The following is a 21833-nucleotide window of genomic DNA, read 5'->3' as shown; positions in this document are numbered from 1 at the left end:
AGTGGTGGCACTTTTCATTCTGCAGGCAATTTCTTCAAGTTGATACCTCAGATTGACAAACACTTGAGTACAGATGCTGGCCTTGAAACTCTGCTAACTGCAGCTAAAATCCTTCAATTTGTATCCATTCAAAATCATTTAATTCCATAATACTGTAGTATTATGGAATTAAATGTAGTATTAAATCTGGATACTTAATTATTTTAATTGTCTATTCTAAACTTCTGAATTGATTAAATCTTCTACCAAACTGATCATTTATTGAAATCGATCGTTGTCAGGTGTTGGTAAATGCTGGCATGTCACTGTTGACACGAGCGTCATGGGTTTGCCATCACTGGTTTATACCAACTGAGCTATGGAGGCTCTACCCTGATGGAGGGGGTGCATGCAGGATACTGTGATAGTACACATCAGAAGCTTATGTTATTACTGACTTCCTATCAACAATTTTCCTTCAAATTAGTTCATTATCTGTCAAGACTCCAATGTTGTCATATCTTCTAACTGCACCTAGTTCTTGGTTTTTCTCTGGGTCTTTTCTGCATCCTGGCTTCAGACCTGTTCTGATCCTTCCTTTCCCATTCTGTTTGTGATTATACTACCTGAAATTAGCTCTGCTCACATATTCCTGAATGCTAATAATGGTAAATTTTTTCCTAATGTCTTAATTTTTAATGATTGTTACTGGTGCTATCTGTTCATTCCCCAAATTTTCCTCTGAACTCTCATATTCCTGGTCTTTCTGGAGACCACAGATCAACTTTTCGATTAACTATTTTAGTTTAATTATGTAGAACAAAAAATTTGTTTTAATTATATAGAATTTTAATTCTTCTGATTTTAATTATATAGAATAAAAATTATTCATTATTTTTTATTCTATATAATTAAAATTCTATATATAAAAATATTTTTATATGCTGTTTTCATGCCTTTTCAACACTGTATTGCATTATAAATATTTTTTCTGCAAAAGAAAATCAGCTCCTTACAAATGCTGAAAGCTTATTTGTAACAGTATATTTTTATGATGAATATTGCTTATTTTTAGGGATGTTTCTGAATTAACAGGAGCTCCTGAAATGTTAGGAGGTAGGGTGAAGACACTTCATCCTGCGGTACATGGAGGTATGGATACTCTATTTGTTCATACATTTAATAATTCTTTACTTTTAATGTGTTTCAATTATTAACCTTACAAATAGTTAACGTGGTGAAAAAAAATGAGTTTTATGAAAGAAAGTTATTTTACTGACAATGTTCTTATTGATAAAATTGTAGCATTTTTTTTTTTTTTTATGTTAAGCGTACCCATAAAAGGCTGTATTCCTGTTGTCGCCTGTGCCACTAAAAAATCTATATTACAGCTATTGTAAAAATGTTACTTTTCTTTCTTTTACTTATATCTTTATCTTGCTACTCTATCTACCCTTTTCCTTAAGTTCTACCTTCGGTATTTTCTTCTTATGCCCAAGATCTCTAGAAATTTATTATTTATTTTTGACTGCACCACTGAAGTTCTTCTAATGACATGAGAAGATATTTATACCCCCAGTAGATTCTAATTAATCAGATATATATCCTTTCTTGGCCAAGGTTTGCAGTCATGGTGACTTCAAATGCATTTTCTGTCTTAACTATCTTCTTATCTTATGGTTCCTGCTTATAGGCTTAAATTAAGTTTTTTGGATCAGTGCATTGCAAGATAATTCAGACGACACCTTTGTATAATAATAAACAAACATATTTAATGACTAATTGAATAATTGTTCACAATACATAAAATCAGGGAAGATCGCCCTCAAAAAATCTCAGTTTCAATCATGCAATCAATTATAACATTCAAGGTATCCTCTCATAATAGCTTACTTAATTCTCATCAATTCAAATTTTACGTCACAAACAATAAGTAACAAATTTACATACAAATATTACAGATGCATACAATTACCATATTCCAGTTTCAGTTATGTACCTAATATAATTCTCAAAGTAATCTCTCATAACCACTTAATTAAATATAAATAATCACATCAGCAGAATTCTTAACTTCGAGCTTAATCAATCTTACGACATAAACAACAGGTAAATACATTAACATAGAATTATCATGAATACAGATAGTTATCAATCCAATCACTTAGCTCAAATTGCCTTTCGGGAAATTAACTGCGCTCAGTTTCACATTCGTTTACAGTTACACACATCCTCTAGAATTATTCACACTTAAGTTATCGTTGCCTTATTCTAAATAGCTTATCAGTTCATTAGGGGATTCTCTTACATCACAAAAATTAAACGAATAGACAAACTAACATGGGTTTCTTCTTGTCTTGTGTACCTTCCTTCTCTGCTCGATTAGGCGTTTCAAGTTTCCCTCTTCATTCCGTGTTTTGGAATTCTTCCTTCAGAGTCGCAGAACACCGATGAGTCGTCGCATCAACTGGCAGGATACGAGGAGAGATTTTCCGGGTCTTGAATGGCCCGGTGAAGAACTGTGGTGGTCTGGGGCATGCACAGACTCGATAGAGCGGCAGAGCTTTAGGACCAACTCGACTAGGTTTCTCCTTATTTTAATCGCCTCCGGATATCTTCGACTGTGAACTGGAGTGGCTCTCGGTGGACGGACCTCCGTCTTCCTCCCTCTGACTAACGACCCCTCTCGACCTCAAACTCACGTGGTCACGATTGCCCAAGATGAAAAAAAAGAGTCCAGTCTCTTAGAATCCATGCCTTATATTCAACTGTACCTCTGAACCTTGGGTTAAGTTTTTGGAACCCCTAATGTTCCCGTGCAAAGCTTGCATGTAGATACGAGAACCCTGGACAACATTTTGCGACTCATGATTCTCGAACTTTTGCCGACTTCCTTATTTTCCCCTTTACGTCCTTAATCCGATTTTGTGGCCTTCGGAACTTCCTTTTGATTTACACTGCCCCTTTCTGTACTGACCGTGAAGGTCACCTGAGATTGAACTGGTAAACAACTATCAAAGAATCTACCGATTTCAAGGCATTGCCTTTGGCTTCAACAATTCTACTTCTTTTGTTTAAACAATGAGCGAGTTAATTCCCTTTGGACTTATCATACTCTTTATACAATATTTTAACATAACGAAAATAGAAATATTTGTACAAGGTTTTTATTATTTGGATATGTTCCTTCTGTAAAAAATTGATGTATTTGAAAAATTACAATTCATGCAACATCGAAATTTTACATATGTATGCCTGCATTCATATGCATATATGAATATATGCCACCACGGGTGGCATATATTCCTATGATTTCTCAACTATTTGTCTTAAGATGAAAATATGATTCTGACAGCCATTATTTATCCTGAACCCAGCTAGTTATTCTCCAAGTTTCCCCTTCCAATTTTTCTTAACTGAGCATTATTAATAAAGAAATGGAATAGTTAATCAAAATACAGAAGTTAAACAAATTGAATATTTTATTCAATTCTTTTTACTTCTATATTCTACCTCACAGTAGTATTTAGCCTCACAGTAACTGAGTCATTGTCAAGGATGGAGATAGCTTGCTAAACAAAAAGTAATTTGAATTAAAACATAGATCATCAATCCAGCTTTCAGTTACTTTTCTATGCCTTCTGGGCACAAAGTTAGCCAGTTTTTTGTTGATTTAAATGCATTACAGTCTCCCAGATGTTTGGAAGTTTTTACAACCATATGTGTTTAGGTTAGGAGTATTCTGCAAAGCATAAGTAGATTCTGAGAATGATATGTTTCTTTTGAATCATAGTCTTTTGTCCATATTGATTCCTAACTATATAATTCTGGTGTTTTGCTGCAGATCTGCCACTGTTCATAATATAAGAGTTTACACTGACAGTGTGTTTTATATTCTTGTGGAAATAGGTGAACTTCATCTTTGGGCAAATGAATAAGGGAAGTTAGTTTTAATATTGGTTTACAGGAAGTTTGTAACTTAAACAACTATGAGTTTTAAAAACCTTCCAAACATCTGGAAGGACTATAATTCTATGTTGAAATCAACAACAAAAAAAATAATTGAACATTTTAAATTGTTCCCAGAGGTCATAGTCAAAAATAATTGAATGCCTACTTGGTGTTGTATTTAGTTTGTTTATATGATGTTATCTGTATCCTCAGTTATCTTTTTATTCTTAAGCAAAATACTGGCATAAAATATTCCATTTTTTTTTTAGCCTTTTCTAAGGTAGTATGCTTTATATGAATTTTAGTTGGGACACTCAGTAGGGAACTTTCTCTGTAATAATTCTTACATTCAGTTTTTATTTCCTTTTTTTTACTGAAGGTTACTATGAGAGCACTGCTCTAGTAATCTGGAATTCGAACCTTATGACCAGACCTTCTGAATTATGCAGTGCATCCACAGATGAAGATATAAAAATTTTTATATCTCCATATTTTAGCATTTCTGGTCAAATATCTATTCTATCTGTCTTTCCACATTTCAGGTTTTGAATGTATTTTTTTTTTCTTCTGCCTCATGTATTGTTATGTATTCCTGACTGCATTGCTCTTAAATATTTTTTACCACTGTTTTGTTATGTTATGCTTCATTCACCAATCTTTCCAAGTAATTACTTTAGCATCTAGAATATAAAAGATATCCTTAGTTTTCATATCACGTTTATTATCTCTGATTACTTTTACAGTACTCATTCCTCCATTTCTAAGCCTTTGCCACCTACCTTGATATTATTATTTTACAGCATCTCCATGTAGTCCAGAGACTCATTGTGGGAGATCCAAATCAACCATTATACACATAAATCCTATCATACCTCTCATTGAATCCATTCACCATCAGGAAACTCGCAACCAATTCTGGCAATCCATTCTACTCACTCACCACTCTCCGCGTAAAAAAATCTGGTCCTCACACTCTTACATAACTTCCATGGATGGCCCTAGTTCTCTATTTGTCATATATTGAAAATTCTTGCATCGATTTTATAAAACCCGTTTGATATCTTAAAAGTTTCTATCATGTCCCCTCTTTTCTGCCTATCAACTAAACTTTGTAACCCACAAACCTTCAATCTATCCTCTTACAGAGCATTCCACAGACTTGTCACCAGCTTTGTCACTTGTCTCTGAATCTTCTCTACTATCTCCTGGTCCGTAAGAATCCTAGGTGACCAAATCTGTGCACAGTAGTCAGGATGCGGCCAAATCATAGTCTTATAAAGAGGATAATGACTTCCCTATCTTTACTTGTTAGCATGTTTATCAACATCCAAGTGATTCTCGGAGCTATTTTATCAACTTTTGCAATATGCCTCTCAACTTCAACTCTTTGCCACCATTATCTCCAAGTCCCTAGCCTAATCAATTTCTTGTAATCCATTCCTTCACTTCAATATCATGAAGGTTGCACCACGGTTGATCGAAAAGGTTGCATATGGTGCAACCTTTTTTGATCTGAAGTGCGTAACCTTACATTTTGCAACATTAAATTGACACTCATTATCCTTTGCTCACAATGCCAATTTATTTAAGTCATCCTGCAGGATATTTACACCATCTTTATCAACTATTGCTCTCCCCAGTTTTGCATCATCAGCAAACAACTGAATATCCCCTCTTAAATCTTTCCCTATGTCATTGATATACAAATTAAAGAGTAGTGGGCTCTAGTACCAAACCCCGAAGTACTCCACTAGTCACCATCATTCTCTTAGATTCCACTCCACCATAACACTCTGGTGTCTGTCCATCAGTTATCTCCCCCTATCATGCTACTAGCCTCATATCCATTCCCATCCTCTCTAGTTTTTGTAATAGTTTTCCATGTGTATTCTGTCAAATGCCTTGGCAAAGTTAAGCAGTATCATGGTGTAGCCATTATCTTTATCTAATTCTGCTATCACTTTATTACAAAATATGAATAAGTTACTAAGACAAGCTCTACCCTTTACAATGCCATGCTGCCCATTATAGAGTATTACATCTCTATCCACCTGCTGTTGTATTTTACCTTTCACCAACTTTTCTAATACTTTAGCAGTCACTCCTGATATATTAATTGGTCTGTAGTTTGTCTTGGAGCCACTTTTATGCAATGGTACTATCTTACCCTCTTTCTACTCCCTTGGAACCCTGTGAGAGCTGAGATTCAGATTGAACAACTTCATCAGAGGCAATGTAAATTCTCTTGCACATTCACATAATACATGGGCTGATATGCCATCCAGTCCCACTGCTGTTTATTCACATTTATATTTTTTAATATGCTGAACACCTCCTGTTCATCTACCTCAATGTTGATATGCATTTCTGTTGTAAAATCACCACCTGGATGCAATACCTTTGCAAAATAATCACTCAGCAACTTAGCTATTTCTTTTGGTTCAGTCACCTTCCTACCATGTGCACCGTTTAAAGTGATTTTGCCATAATCATTTTCCCTCTTATTTGCTACATAATGAAAAAAAAAAAATACTCTTTTGGGTTTACTTTGGCCTGTTTGACTAATTCTCTCTTATAGTCTGATTTGGCCTTCCTTATCATACTAGTCACCCTTCTTGCTTGCACTTTTGTACTGCTCATGAGTATGCTGATCACTTTTTTCTTTATATTTCCTCCATAGTGTTTTCTTTTTTTGCAGCTCTTGCTTTATATCCCTACTCATGTTATAGAGGGGACAAGAGGTTTGAGGGTGTTGGATCTGATAATAGCATCAGAAGATGTATCCATAACTAAGGTAGACACTTTGCCTCCAATTGGGGATAATAACCATGCAGTCTTGTTCTAGAAAGTTGTCAAACATGTGAGTTCTCTCTCTCTCTCTGTCAAAAAAGGGGTTTATGTTCAATGATAAGGCTGGTGATTATGAGAGCCTCAGGGGTCATCTTGGAACAGTGCCATGGCTTGAGAAGCTACAAGGAAAGAATGTCAGTGGTCATTCTTTCCATGTCAAGGAAAGAATTCATCGCTTAATTCCAACTTGGTTTATCCTCACCTTGGGTATGCAGTCTGATACTGCTACTCTCAAGCAATCTCTGATATTCTTTCCTTGTAGCTTCTCAAGCCATGGCACTGTTCCAAGATGACCCCTGAGTCTCTCATAATCACCAGCCTTATCAATGAACATAAACCCCTTTTTTGACAGAGAGAGAGAGAGAGAGAGAACTCACATGTTTGACAACTTTCTAGAACAAGACTGCATGGTTATTATCCCCAATTGGAGGCAAAGTGTCTACCTTGGTTATGGATACATCTTCTGATGCTATTATCAGATCCAACACCCTCAAACCCCTTGTCCCCTCTATAACATGTTGTTTCATGTAATTATCTCTTAGCAATTGTATAAATTCCACTTTCATCTTGCCCTACTCCCTTTCCTCCCTCCAATCAATATTCCCATAGTTAAAGTCTCCCGTAATAATTGTTCAGCATACATTCATTATGCTAATCTGCCAATACATAGCATCTATATCTTCCTGTGGACCCCCCCCCCAGTCTCTGGTAACACTCAACAATGTATTTTGTCCTATTTGCCTCTATCTCACACCAGGCATCCTCGAATGAACCATCTCCCTCAGACCCGAAATCCTCTTTAACTTCTAATTTTATTGGTTGTAATTCTTCAGCTAAGTACTGGAAGAGAGAGAGAGAGGTATGAGACTAAGCAGAAGCAAGACAGAGTATATGTGTTGCAAAGTGGATGTCAGCCAGGAGACAGATCTGGAGCTGGAAGGAAATGTCATCAGGAAGGTGAGATACTTAGGTTCAACAGTGAAAGAGGATGGAGAGGCTGAGAAGGACATGGGATGCAGGATGGAGGAACTGGAGAGAGAGAGAGAGAGAGATGGCTGGAGTGGTGTCCGATAAGAGGGTGCCGATCAATCTAAAAGGTAAAATCTACAGGACAGTAGTGAGACCAGCTATGACGCATGCTATGGAAACTGTGGCCTTGAGGAAAAATAACATCAGCAGGATGGAGGTAGTGGAGATGAAAATGCTTAGGTGGATGTGCGGTGTGACCAGAAAGGATATTCTGAGAAATGGCTATGTAAGGGGGAACGGTGAAAGTTATGAATTTAGGAGTGAAAATACAAGCGGCAAGGTTGAGATGGTTTGGTCATGTGATGAGGAGGGAGAAGGAGTACGTGGGAAGAAAGGTCACGCAGATGGATGTGCAGGGGGAGGAGGAAGCATGGGCGGCCAAAGAAGAGATGGAGGGAGCTGGTGGAGGAGGACTTGAGGATGACTTGGATGTGGTTACAGCCCAAGACAGGAGGATATGGATGAGACTCCCTTGTTACAGGGATGAATGTAACTACCCTTTACATTCATCCCTGTAACTGTATAATTTTCAGTAACTATATAATTTTTGGCCAATTTGATTTTACCAGTGACAGAAACTCTTCACCCTTATTCCTGATACTTGCATTCATGTACATTCATTTCAACATCTCTTTGTACCCATATTTACCCTTGTGTAATGGTAACTCATTACCAACCCATTCAAATTGGAGACCTGTGAAATCTCATTTGGCATTGCATAATCATTACTGTACATATGCTCATTTATCACAGGGGGTGAGCAATCATATGCTTATGATTTCATCCTACGTATTATCTCTAGTTTCCCTGGTTTTGCACTACCACACTCTCACTAAACAACACTTTCTCCAAAGATCTAACTCCAAAATCATTTAAATTTAGTCTGTCAGGCATATATGTCCTTTCACCCATCAAATTCACTCCATACATCAATAAGCTGCACACCATTCCTCCTGCACAGTCTTCCCATTGGCAATCATCGCCCTTCTTCTCAGTTCTGTCCTATCATACTGAGGCAGTATACTCACAATCTTTACTTTCTTACTCTTAATTTTTGCTTCTACTAACAACTCTTTCATATCTTCTCTCATTGCATATTTCTCGCCTTTCAAGTCAATTGTGTCAGCCAAAACAATTAACTTGTTCATTTCTTTCTTCTACATACTTACAGCGTCACTAATATCCTTTATCTTCGCACCTGGAAAACACACTTTAGTCACTTTCTCATTAAGTATACCTCTTATCATTGCCCATACAATACTATCTCTCTTCTCCCAGTTTCTTGCACTTTTTTGCTTTTCCCATTCACTCTTTCTTTCATTCTCTGTTCTTTCTCTGTACCAATCATTTCTTTAGTCACTCAAGCTCACATTTTCTCTGTGAAGGAGTCTGTGTAAGTGTGCAATTTCTTTCCATGCTGGCATTCATCTCATTATCCACATTACTTTCAACCACTTCCTTCAAATTTGTATTTTGTGCACTATCATTCACTTCTGCATATACTTCTGCAACATTCTCCTTTACACTTTGACAATCCTACCTTATATCCTTATTATCAGTCACTTCATTCTTTCATGATTCCCATTTCTTATACTTGCTTATCAAACATTTCCAACAAATATTTTCTCCATTCTCGCTCTCATACCATAAACCATTCATTCTCAGCAATGAATACATTAAACACATGCTACATTGCACTAAATCTCAATGTTGATATCAGTCAACATCAATGTCTTGGTTGCTATTTTTCTCGTACATATCGGTGCCATAACGAAAAATGATTCTGAAAGTGTATCACTTAATAATAGTGACTAAACAACACCACTTAACAACACAATCAAAAATAAACAAAATACCTCCAAGTATATATAACAATATCACTAATATATACTAAAAAATAATGACTTAGCTGAGCAACACCTGTATGGCATCCACTACTCAATATATAATATTGAGTAAATATATTATCTTCTATATTTTTTTTCCAAAGTCTTCCAATGATTTGGTAGCTACTTTTCTTACATTTTTCTCTGTATTTTCTCAGCTCACATGCAGGTTTACTGTGCTTTCTTCTTTTTCATGACTGTTCTAACTTCTCGAGTCCACCATGGAGTTCTGATTTGACTATTCTTGCAGTCAGCTTCACCACATGCCTCTCTGGCTGAATCAGTCAATTTTTCTTCAGAATCTCCTTCTTGTTTTCAAACTCATTTTAGTATGTGTGTATTTGAGTTTACACTTCACTTCTAAAAGCTGCTTTAGTTTGATTCTTTTTAAAAAAAATTTTTTTATACACTTTTCAATGTGATATTCACTTTTATTCTAGTCAAAAGTAAATGGTGATCACTTCCTGTTTCAAATCCCCTGTATACTCTTGTGTTCTTTAAGTCCTATTATTTCATTGACTATGTTATTGTTGATAGCATGAAGATATTGTTATCAACAATAAATAGACAATGTGACTTTTCTTATTTCTTATGCCTTTTCTCCAATGAATTTATGCACATTTTATGTTGGAACATGGTATTAGTAGTGACTAGTCCATCTCCTGAACAGAAATCCAGCAGGTGCTTACTGTGATTGTTAGCTTTGTTCTTTTCTCCAAATTTTTCCTAAGCATTTCTGTTTACTAATTTAGTTCGCTAACAAAGATGTATTCCACAATCCTGATATCATTTTTAACACTTTCATTGCCAAGCTGAAAATTGGAATTTCGTGTGGTAGCCAAATTTTTAATTTTTTTTTTATTTAGTTAGCGACGTCCACGCGATAACGCGTGATCGGCCGTTTGGTGAGAACTCGCATCGCGTGATATCACGTGATTTGGCAATGAACGTGTTAACACTCTACTTTGCATTCTCACTGTATCAGAATCAATGCAGAATCTAGGAGACCAGACCTATTATAATAGTTCAAGTGAGATCTTATCAAGGTCTTGTAAAGAGGCAAAATGACTTCCTTACATGTGAAGGTTAATTTCAATGGGAATCCATTCCAATATCACCACACTATGCGAGCCTGTGTAGCTCAGTCGATATAGATAAAGCCCTTTGGTCAGAAAGACCTGGGTTCAATTCCCGTCCATTACATGAAGAACCTTTATCTGGTCTCTTTCGACTAAAGGTGAGTTAGCGAGTCTCATATGGAGATATGAGACTGGCTAAGAGAGTTTTTTTTTTCCACCTGGAAACTCAGGTTTTTCTTTCCTTACAACAGGCAAACTGGCCGCATGAACACACACACACGCGCGCGCGCACACACACACGTGGATTTACAGTCATAAGTACTACAGGATATGATAGTACTGCATGAAAAAACTTACATCATTACTAACTTCCTATCTACAATTTCACTCCAAATCAATCTGTTACCTGCAAGATTATCAGATCTTATATATCTGTCTTCTAAGACACTTTTTACTTTAATTTATCAATCCACTTATATCTTGGTCTTCCTCTGGGTCTTTATCCTGCCAGCCTGTCAGAGAAACACTTGTTTTGCTAATCTTTCCTCTCCTATTCTGTTTAAGTCAGCGCTTCCCAAACTGTGGGCTGCGGCTCCCTTGGGGGCCGTGAAATAATGAAAACAAATTAAAAATGTTTTGAGACTAAGTAGATTTTTTTTTATCTTAAAAGAAACGTATTTAATTTTTATTATTTATTATTTCTTTTTTGTTATTTTTTATATTTTAATGGAAAAAAAAATCACACATGGGTGTGGGTTCACAAATTTTGCTTCCTGTGTATTTCTGCACTTAATGAATATTAGTAAATATATACTTATTCATATAAGTTTCATTTCAAAGCAGAAATCTAAGAATTGCAGTTTCAAATATTTCACCTGATATGTTATGAGATGTTAGCAGTATTGCAACACATCCATCACATTAAATCGTTATTAAACTTCTTTTATGTTTTTAATTCTTTCTTTATTATTAATCATTTTATGTTTCATGTGCTTGTACTGCAAATGTATAATAACAATATATCTATCTATATAAAATATGAGATAATGTACCATGTCAAATGTGTATGTAAGATGCTAAAAATGTAATATTTGCATTGATTTTTGCAATATTCGTTGTGTATGTTTTGTATTGAATATAAATATAATAAATATTATAATAATATATGTCTATATTACAATTTTTTTCGAGGGGGGGGGGCGCTCGTGAAATATTTAAATTTTTCCAAAGGGGGCCCTGACATCCAAAAGTTTGGGAAGCACTGGTTTAAGTGATCATAATCATACACCTGAGATTAAGTACGGAAACAAAGAAAGATATGTGAGAGTGAAAGTGAGAAGAATGATAGTGAAAGTTGGACGTATGTTGGACCGAAAGTACAGAAACAAAGAATGATGAATGAGAGGGAAAGTGAGAAGAGGGGGTCGAGAGTTAGAAAGATTTAATGATAGAGTGAATGTGTCGCAAGGTTCGGAAGGTGAATTGGATTGGATGAAGCAAGAAATGAAATGGATGCGGAATGAAATTAAGAGAATTCAGGTTAAAACTATTAAAATAAATCATGATGGCATGAAAGAGTTAACAAAAGATGAGCGAGTGGCGTTGTATGGCGACTCCATTATTAAAGGTGTGCTAGAGGATAAAATGCACAAGGTATGTTTTCCAGGCGGTAAAATGAGTAGAGTGATTGAGGCATTGAATATGAGGCGGGAACGAGCAAAAGAGTTAATTGTATTAATTGGTACAAATGATTTGAGAGAGAACAAAGAGCATGTCAAAATGAATGTCAGGAGACTGCTTGGAAAGATAAAGGAGAATAGTGTGACAGGAAGGGTGGTCAGTGTGTTGCCTAGGTATGATTGTGGTGAAATGAGGCGGAGAGCAAGGATTATGAATGATATTCTCGCTGAAATGTGTGAGGAGATGGGAGTACAGTTGGTTAATGTGTGGAATGAGTTTGAGGGACGAAGTGAGCTGTATGGGAGCGATAGACTGCATTTGAGTGGTTATGGTGTGAGTCGCTTGGAGAGACTGCTGCTGGAAAGTGGAGAAGTGAATAGAGAGAATGAATCAGATCGAGAGGGGGAGTGATGTGGAAGAGCAGGAGAGTAAGACAGGAGAGATTGAAGGAGTGGAAATGAATGGGGAAGTGAGTGGTATGAGTATAGAAAATGAGAGAATGGGTGTGCAAGAGGAGCAGGGAAACGGGGAGGCTCAGGGTGGACAGGGATACACAGCGTGAGAAAGGTGGATGCTCCAAGAGGAGGTGAGAGCATGTGTAGGCAGGAAAGTAATGGGATGATCAGGGATCAAAAGGAAACAGATGGAATTGCAAAGGGTTCTAAAATGAAGAAGCAGAAAGGGAAATGTCCCCAGTCCAGCATGGAGAGATCACATCGAGTGAGTGGTATCAGTGAAACTAGCTGTAGATCCAGAAATGAGTTGTTGTGTTTGTATACCAATGCTAGAAGTATAAGAAACAAGGCGGATGAAATGGTTGCACTAATTGCGTCTGTGCACCCAGAGATTGTCGGAATAAGTGAGACATGGTTAGATGAGGATGACATCCTGATAGGAATAGAGATGGAAAGGTATGATGTGTTTCGTGAGGATAGAAGGGGTAAAAAGGGAGGGGGGAGTGCCATTGATGATAGAGAAAGAGTTATGTCCATACACGGTAGAGATGCAAGAGGGAAATGGGGCCAGTGGTTTTGAGGCAGTGTAGTGTGAGATAGAGGTGAATAGAATCAAATAATCAAATACTTGGTGGGATGTTGTTATAGACCTGGTAATGTGGATGGTGGTGATAGTCAAATGTATAGTCAAATAAGCCAAGCAAATAAGAAAAGGGTGATCATTATGGGTGATTTTAATTATGGCAATATAGACTGGAATGAAGAGATAGCAACTGGAATTAAAGAAAATGAGTTTTTTGAGTTTTTGAGGGATAACTACCTCAGACAGTATGTAACAGAGGGCACAAGAGGATTAAGGGTCTTGGATTTGGTCATCTCATCGGAGGATGTAATTATCAATGAAGTATCAAATCATCCACCAATTGGTGAAAGTGACCATGAGGTGATTACTTGGGTGGTTGCCAGCAGTGCAAGGACCCCTATGAAAAAAGGGTATATGTGGAACTACAAGGGGGGGTGATTATGAAGAGCTCAGGAGACAGCTTGCAGGTGTAGCATGGAATGAGGAGTTAGCTGGAAAAGAGATCAATGCAGCTTGGGGGATTTTCAAAAAATATTTAGTGGATGCAATGTCTAAATGTATACCACGGGTGAGAAGGTTAAATAAGGTAGGTGTGAGACGGATGAATAAAGAGATTAAGCATGCAATACAGAGAAAAAGGGCATTGTGGAGGTAGCCTAAGAGAAGTGGAAGTAACCAATTTCATGAGGTCTACAAAGACCAGGCAAGGAGGGTGACTTGGTTGGTGAGAGTAGCTAAAGAGAGGTATGGACAGCAGTTAGCTAATGAAGCTAAAAAGAATCCTAGGGAGTTCTTTTGATATGTAGCCAGCAAAAGAAAGAATGATTATGGAAGGATGACATTGATTGGAGGAAATGGTATAAAGACAGCTGTTGCAGAATGTGTGGTGGAGATACTTAATGAGCAGTTCATAAAGATCTTTCAATCTTGTGAATGTGACTTCATGGAGAGATTAAGAGCAGTTGATGATGGGGAGGAGAGACTGACTGTAAGTGAGCAAGAGGTGTTTGGGGAGTTGAGTAAACTAGATGTAAATAAGGCTGTGGGACTTGATAATATATCACCGCGTATTCTGAAGGAATGTGCCAGAGAGTTGACACCTGCCTTGACATATTTTATTAATACGAGTCTTGCACTTGGTCAAGTCCCTAAAGAGTGGAAGGAGGGCAAGATTGTGCCACTTCATAAAGGAGGTGATCGAAATCGAGCATCAAACTATAGGCCTATCTGTGTGTCAGGTGTTGTGGTTAAGTTGTTGGAGAAGCTTGTGAGAACTAGGATCCAGAGTTGGGTTGACAACAATGGTATAATCTTTGATGGACAGCATGGATTTGCTAAAGGGAGGTCATGTTTTAGTAATCTACTTACTTATTACAATAAAGTGACTACTTCCTTGGACAGAGGAGAAGGATACACAGTAATATACTTGGATTTCACAAAAGCTTTTGATAGAGTACCTCATGATAAGTTGACAGTCAAACTAGAGCAGATGGTATTGGATATTACATTAGTGCATTGGATTGGAGACTGGCTATCTGATAGGTATCAACAAGTTGTGTATGGGTGTGCAATATCTAGGAAAAGGAAAGTCACTAGTGGAGTGCCTCAGGGATCTGTGTTAGGGCCATTACTATTTAACTTGTATATTAATGATATTGGCAAAGATTTGGATGGAGATATTCAGTTGTTTGCAGATGATGCAAAGTTGGGATGAACCATAAAGAGTAGTGAAGATGTTGTGGCCTTGCAAGAAGACTTGAATAAATTGAGTGATTGGGCAAGCAAATGGGGATGCGAGTTCAATGTTGCAAAATGTAAGGTTTTAAAATTTGGAAAACAAAGATGGGATGCAGAATTTATGCTTGGTGAGAATATATTGTTGGAAGTAGAGGAAATAAGAGATCTGGGAGTGATTGTGGATAAGGATCTAAAATTTAGGGGACACATCGCCAAAATTGTGAAGACAACACAAAGACTTCTGGGAATGATGATGAGGAGGACACTGACGTGTAGAAGTAGGGAGATTCTTGTTCCATTGTATAAGGCTTTGATTAGGCCACACATGGACTATTGTGCCCAGATTTGGTCACCTGGTTTTCAGAAGGATGAAGAGATGTTGGAAAGGGTCCAAAGGCGACTGACTAAGATAGTTTCTGACCTCTGGAATGTCGAGTATGAGGAAAGATTGAAAAGATGTAATTTGCAGAGTCTAGTGGAGAGAAGGAAGAGGGGAGATATGATAGAGACCTACAAGTTGGTAAGGGGTTGTTATAGGATCAATGGTGGAGAAGTTCTACAGAGAATAGTGGGAGATCAGGGGAGAACCAGAGGTCATCCCTGGAAACTGTATAAAGAGGGTGTGAGTAGGGGAGTGAGAGGCAGGTTTTTTTCATGCAGAGTTGTGAATGATTGGAATGCCTTGCCTGAGAGTGTGGTGTCTGCAGGGAGTTTGAATGTGTTTAAGACCCGGTATGATGAGATGTGTGTGAGATAAAAGGACTTCCTAGATGAGTCTTTGACTCCATGAGGTCTTGTTTAATAATAATAATAATAAGCTCTGCTAACAATGTCAAGTTCTTTCCTAATATACTCATTTTTAATATCTTATTGCCATTGATGCCATCTGTTCACACCCATAATGTTTCTCAGGACTCTCATATCTGTGGTCTTTATTTCTTTATTTAAGTGTTTTATTTCTAACCCAGCTCTCAGATTCATAAGTTAAAATTGGTTTGAATACTGTCTTCACTGTCTTGTATACAGCTAATTTAGTGTTTTGACTAATTTCTCTCGTACTCCATATAAATTTATTCGGTTGACTTCCTACCATACTGGCTTTGTTGATTCTGTTGTCTATTTCCATATTTAATTTAACATCTTCACTAAAAATTGTGCCTAGGTAGCTGAAATGTTTTACTTGTTCTATAGGGTCTCCATTCACAATGCAGTTGATATTTTCAATGACTTTTCCAACAGTTATTCAATTTAGCCAGGGATTCTTGCAGACTTGTACTGGATTTATTTAGAAGTATAACATCATCCGCATAAAGTAGTAAAGAGCTGAGATTAACATCTCCAATTTTGATATCAGGTTTAATACCACTTTCCTTCATAATGTGGTCCATATAAATAATGAATAACAGAGGGGATAATGTACATCCTTGTCTGACACCATATTAACTTTAAACCATCTTCCTGTACTTCAGTTCTAACTGCTGACTTACAACTCAAATAAAGACTAAGTATTGCTTGATATAATGCCCCATTGACACCATATAACTGTAGCATTTTGAATAGCTTTTTCTCTTTTCTTGGCACCTTGTTATATGCTTTTTGCAGGTCTACAGAACTTAAATATGCAGATCTTTGTTATGTTCCCGTGATTTCTCAACTATTTGTCATAAAAGGAAAATCTGATTCTGACAGCCTCTATTTGGCCTGTATCTAGCTTGTTCTTCACCAAGCTTCCCTTTCACAATCCTTCTCAACCGTTTCTCAAGCATACTTGCATAAATCTTACCAGGAACACTCAGTAGGGAAATACCTCTGTAATTCTCACAATGTTTTATTTCTCATCTCCCAAAAAAAATGGATGTGAGAAGAAAGGGCGGGGGGGAACTCCCCATATGAATAAATAAATGTACATAAGTCTCTTATTTAAGTTTGAAGGCAAGAAATATCTTGTTTTTGACATATGCATTAAATTACAAATATAATATGAATCAAAAAATCAAATGATAACTTGATTTTTTTTTTTTTAATACAAATTGCCTGATTATTAATTTCAATCCTGCAGGTATTCTTTCAAGGAGAATTGAAAGTGATAAAGCTGATATGGCCAAACAAGGATATGAATATGTCGGGTAAACAATAATTTTATTTGTTTTCTGTATGGAAATATCCTCATTGTAACCATTACTCACTATATCAGTGATGATTTAAATCTACATCCCATTTTTCTTTTAATTCTGAATAACTTGATAAAAAAATACATTCAAAAAACAAAAGAATTGTTACAGTTAAAAAATAATATAATTACATGCCTAGATATTATTTGTATGAATATGCTTGTATAAATTACAGTACGCTTAATATTAAACAAGATTTTAATTTAAATTAAAATCATCTTGGCTTTTTGCACATTACTGCTGTGATCTTGTTTCCATACTTGTTACAACAATGTTTGACTATATTTGCAACTGTGTGTACAGTTTATGTAAGGCAGATTGAATGTCTTCTATATTCTTATCATATTTGCATAAAGTGGACAATCAAGTGTGAATCCAACTTGTTTCTTATCTTTTATAACAAGTGCTGCTTCTTGAATTGCCACTATTTGGATGGTTGGAGCTGAATACTATCTTCTCAGTCAACCTAGCTTTGTTTCATAATCAGCAGCAATATACAGCTACTGGCCTGAGTTAATATAACACTGTCAAAATCTTCATGTGGTTCTTAATGGAAACTTTTCAGATCATTGCCATCTACTAATGTTTTTTTCTGCGGACAGTTTTTACGCTTCGATAGAAGAACATAAAGTATACTATACAAAAAATTATATTTTCATTTTAATCATTTACCCAAGAGTAAGCGAATAAAAGCTCATGAAGTATATTTACATTGGGTTACTTGTATGTAGTGGCTATTGACTTTGAATCAGTTGCCTCAGTATCTCATAATGCACAGCACATTTCCTTTCAAATGTATATATTACTGTGCATTATGGGAAAGATCACTACTAAACCAGTTTTACTTGCAGATAAGCTTATACAGTGGTTACTCATAACTATTAATTTTTTAGGAAATAACAACATATACTAAAATATTAATTATAAAAGACTTTAATTAATACTTTCCTATATTTCAGCCATGTTAAATTGCCATCGTCAGGATCACAAAAACAATTATATGTGCACACAGGCACTAATACAGGGCAAATGAGGCTGAAGAAAGGCAACAGAAGTTGGGCCTAGAGTCCTGAATGGTGTAACAGTGTCCCCTAGTGGACCAAATTGGGCAATCTTGGTTGTTGGGCTGATGATCATAGAATTTATCATCATCATCAAATTCCTGCCATGTACCCTCAAAGGGTGTACAGGATATGATAGTAGTAGTACATGAAAAAATTTACGTCATTACTAACTTCCTATCTACAATTTTCCTCCAAATCAGTCTGTTAGTTGTCAAGACTCCACCATTATCAGATCTTATATTTCTATCATCTAAGGCACTTTGCACCATTTCAATCCATCTATATCTTGGTCTTCCTCTGGGTTGTTTTCCTGCCAACCTGGCAGAGAACACTTGTTTTGCTAATCTTTCATTGCCCATTCTGTTTAAGTGACCATACCACCTGATATTAGCTCTGCTGACACATTCCTGGATGCTGACAATGTCAAGTTCTTTACTAATATCCTCATTTTTAATATGATATTGCCATTGATGCCATCTGTTCATGCCTCTAATCTTTCTCAGGACTCTCATATCTGTGGTCTCTAGTCTTTGGTTAAGTGTTTTACTTCTGACCCAGCTCTCAGATCCATAAGTTAAAACTGGTTTGAACACTGTCTTGTATACAGCTAATTTAGTGTTCCGACTAATTTCTCTCTTACTCCATATGAATTTATTCAATTGACTTCCCACCATACCAGCTTTGCTGATTCTGTTGTCTATTTCTATATTTAATTTACCATCTTCAGTAAAAATCGTGCCTAAGTAGCTGAAATGTTTTACTTGTTTCACAAGTTCTCCTTTCACAACGCAGTTGACATTTTCAACAATTCTGCGTATTTTCATTGTCTTTGTCTTTTTATTGCTGACCTCCATACCATATCTATTACAACAGTTATTCAATTTAGTCAGGGAATCTTGCAGACTTGTAGTGGATTTATTTAGAAGTGTAACATTGTCTGCATAAAGCAAACAGCTGACATTAACATCTGCAATTTTGATATCAGGTGCTATACCACTTTCTTTAATAATATGATCCATATAGATAATGAATAAAAGAGGGGATAATGTACATCCTTGTCTCACACCAGATTTAACATTAAACCATCTTCCTGTACTTCCTTCAATCCAAACTGCTGATTTACAACTCAAATAAAGACTCAGTATTTCTTGATGTAATGTCCCATTGACACCATATAACTGTAATGTATTGAATAGCTTCTCTCTTGGCACCTTGTCATATGCCTTTTCCAGATCGACAAAACTTAAATACAAATCTTTGTTATATTCCCATGATTTCTCAACTATTTGTCTTAGAGTGAAGATCTGATCCTGACAGCCTCTATTTGGCCTGAATCCAGCTTGTTCTTCACCAAGCTTTTCTTCCACAATTCTTCTGAACTGTTTCTTAAGTATACTGGCATAAATCTTACCAGGAACACTCAATAGGGAAATACCTCTGTAATTCTCACATTCAGTTTTATTTCCCTTTTTATATATGAGTACTATGAGAGCTCTATTCCAATCATCGGGAATTCGTCCCTCTGTCCACGCCTTCTGAACTATGCAGTGCAGCCACTGTAAGACTTTTATACCACCATACTTAAGCGTTTCTGGTCGAATATCATCTATTCCTGCTGCCTTTACACATTTCAAGCCTTTAATGGATTTTTCTACTTCAAGTGTGGATATGTATTTCTGACTGTATGCCTGTTGAGTTTTTTTACCACTGTGCTATCACTGCTTGTTTCATTTAGCAATTTTTCAAAGTAATTACTCCATACTTCAAGGATATCTTTTTTTCTCCTGTTTTCATGTCACCTTTATCATCTCTAATTCCTTTTACAGCACTCTTTCCTCCATTTCTGAGCTTCTTCAACAACCTCCAGAAAAGTCCTCCCATGACTTTTGTTTAGCTAGTTTTACACAGTAGCTGTCTTACATTTGTCTCTGTATTCTCTAAGAGCAAAAGCTGACTTATTTGCCAGGAACTTTTGATATGCTTTCTTCTTTTCCTTTACTGCCTCTTTTACTTCTTGTGTCCACCATGGAGTTCTGATTTTTCTATCCTTGCAGACAACCTCACCACATGCCTCTGGCTAAATCAATCAGTGTTTTCTTCTACAAGGTTTGCCACTGAATCTCCAAGGTTTGGTTGCTGTTCTCAAACTCTTTCATTTTTTCTTCAATAATTTTTGTGTATTTTAGTCTACAGTTCACATCTGAGAGCTGCTCAACTTTTATTTGCTTTAAAACTTTCTTACATGCTATTCTTTTCAATATGAAATTCAATTTTATCCTGCTCAAGACTAAATAGTGATCACATCCAATTTCAAATCCTCTGTACACTCTGGTGTCCTGCACCAGGGAGAAAACATCACTATCAACAATAACATAGTCAATGAGACTTTTCTTATTCCTTGCCTCTTCTCTGCATGTGAATTTGTGCACATTTTTATGTTGGAACATGGTGTTAGTAATAAACCAGTCGATGTCCTGAGCAGAAATCCAACAGGTATTTGCCATTATTATTAGCTCTACTCTTTTCTCCAAATTTTCCCAAAATATTTTTGTATGTCTCATAATCACTTCCTACTCTGCTATTTAGATCCCCAACAAGGACCGACTTTTCCTTTTTTTCATTGTGTCAGTAGCTTTCTCTGGAGCCTCAAAAAATTCTTCCACTTCTACCTTAGTAGAGCCTTCTGTGGGACCATAGGCACAAATAAGTCTTATTGTCCAGTTCCCCATTCTGATATTTGCCCATATCACTCTACTTGAGACTGCTTGCCATTCAAGAAGATTAGCCTCATATTTAGTGTTGAATACTATGGCTACTACTTCTTTTCCTTGATTGTCATTGCCTGAATATAACATTTTGTATTTATTGCTCAGAAAGATCTCACCAGTTTTTGTCATTTTTGTTTCAGTCACCCCTATTATATCAATCTAGTACTTATGTAATTCCTCAGCTAGCTCCATTTCTTTGCCATTCGGGCTTCCTATGTTGATAGTACCGATCTTCAACTCTGGTGATATTGAGTTGAGGTGTGTTTTAGGGTTTTATTCCAGTAGCTGACTTTTCGCTGTTCGCCCTGGTTCCCTGGCAAAAACAACGGGGGCCTTGTTTAACCAGGCGACACCCCAGCCGGCATGAAATTTTGTCATTTTGTATTTTGGTTTAACCAATAAGAATACAATTTGGTCAGCTAAATCCCAAATTGCCAGCCCATCCTCGTTCGTTCAGCATCCAGGTAGATACCCAACAGGGTGCCTCACAAGAAGGTGAAGATTGGACATTAGGTCAGAAGCCCTGCTCAGTTCTCCGCATTCCTTTAAAGGGTATGTGGAGGTCTCCTCTCAGTTATACAGCTCTGACCTAATTTATGCT

At 36.6% G+C, this 21833-nt stretch overlaps 1 protein-coding gene across 1 annotated transcript in view; it reads left to right on the top strand.

Moving 5' to 3' along the window:
• The window catches only part of LOC150100206 (bifunctional purine biosynthesis protein ATIC), a 307282-nt gene that overhangs the window by 53607 nt on the left and 231842 nt on the right, over positions 1-21833 (top strand). Inside the window, exons 3-4 of the mRNA XM_090403041.1 lie at positions 1055-1131; positions 17289-17355. Coding sequence (XP_090259167.1) covers positions 1055-1131; positions 17289-17355 — 144 coding nt within the window. The remainder of the gene's footprint in view (positions 1-1054; positions 1132-17288; positions 17356-21833) is intronic.

The sequence above is a fragment of the Typopeltis vanoorti genome, chromosome 13 (genome assembly GCF_054136105.1).
Source record: "Typopeltis vanoorti isolate ZY-2024b chromosome 13, IOZ_Tvanoo_1.0, whole genome shotgun sequence".
NCBI classification, from domain to species: domain Eukaryota; kingdom Metazoa; phylum Arthropoda; class Arachnida; order Uropygi; family Thelyphonidae; genus Typopeltis; species Typopeltis vanoorti.
Note: the sequence above shows the minus strand (reverse complement) of the source record. Positions and strands in the feature narration are given on the sequence as shown.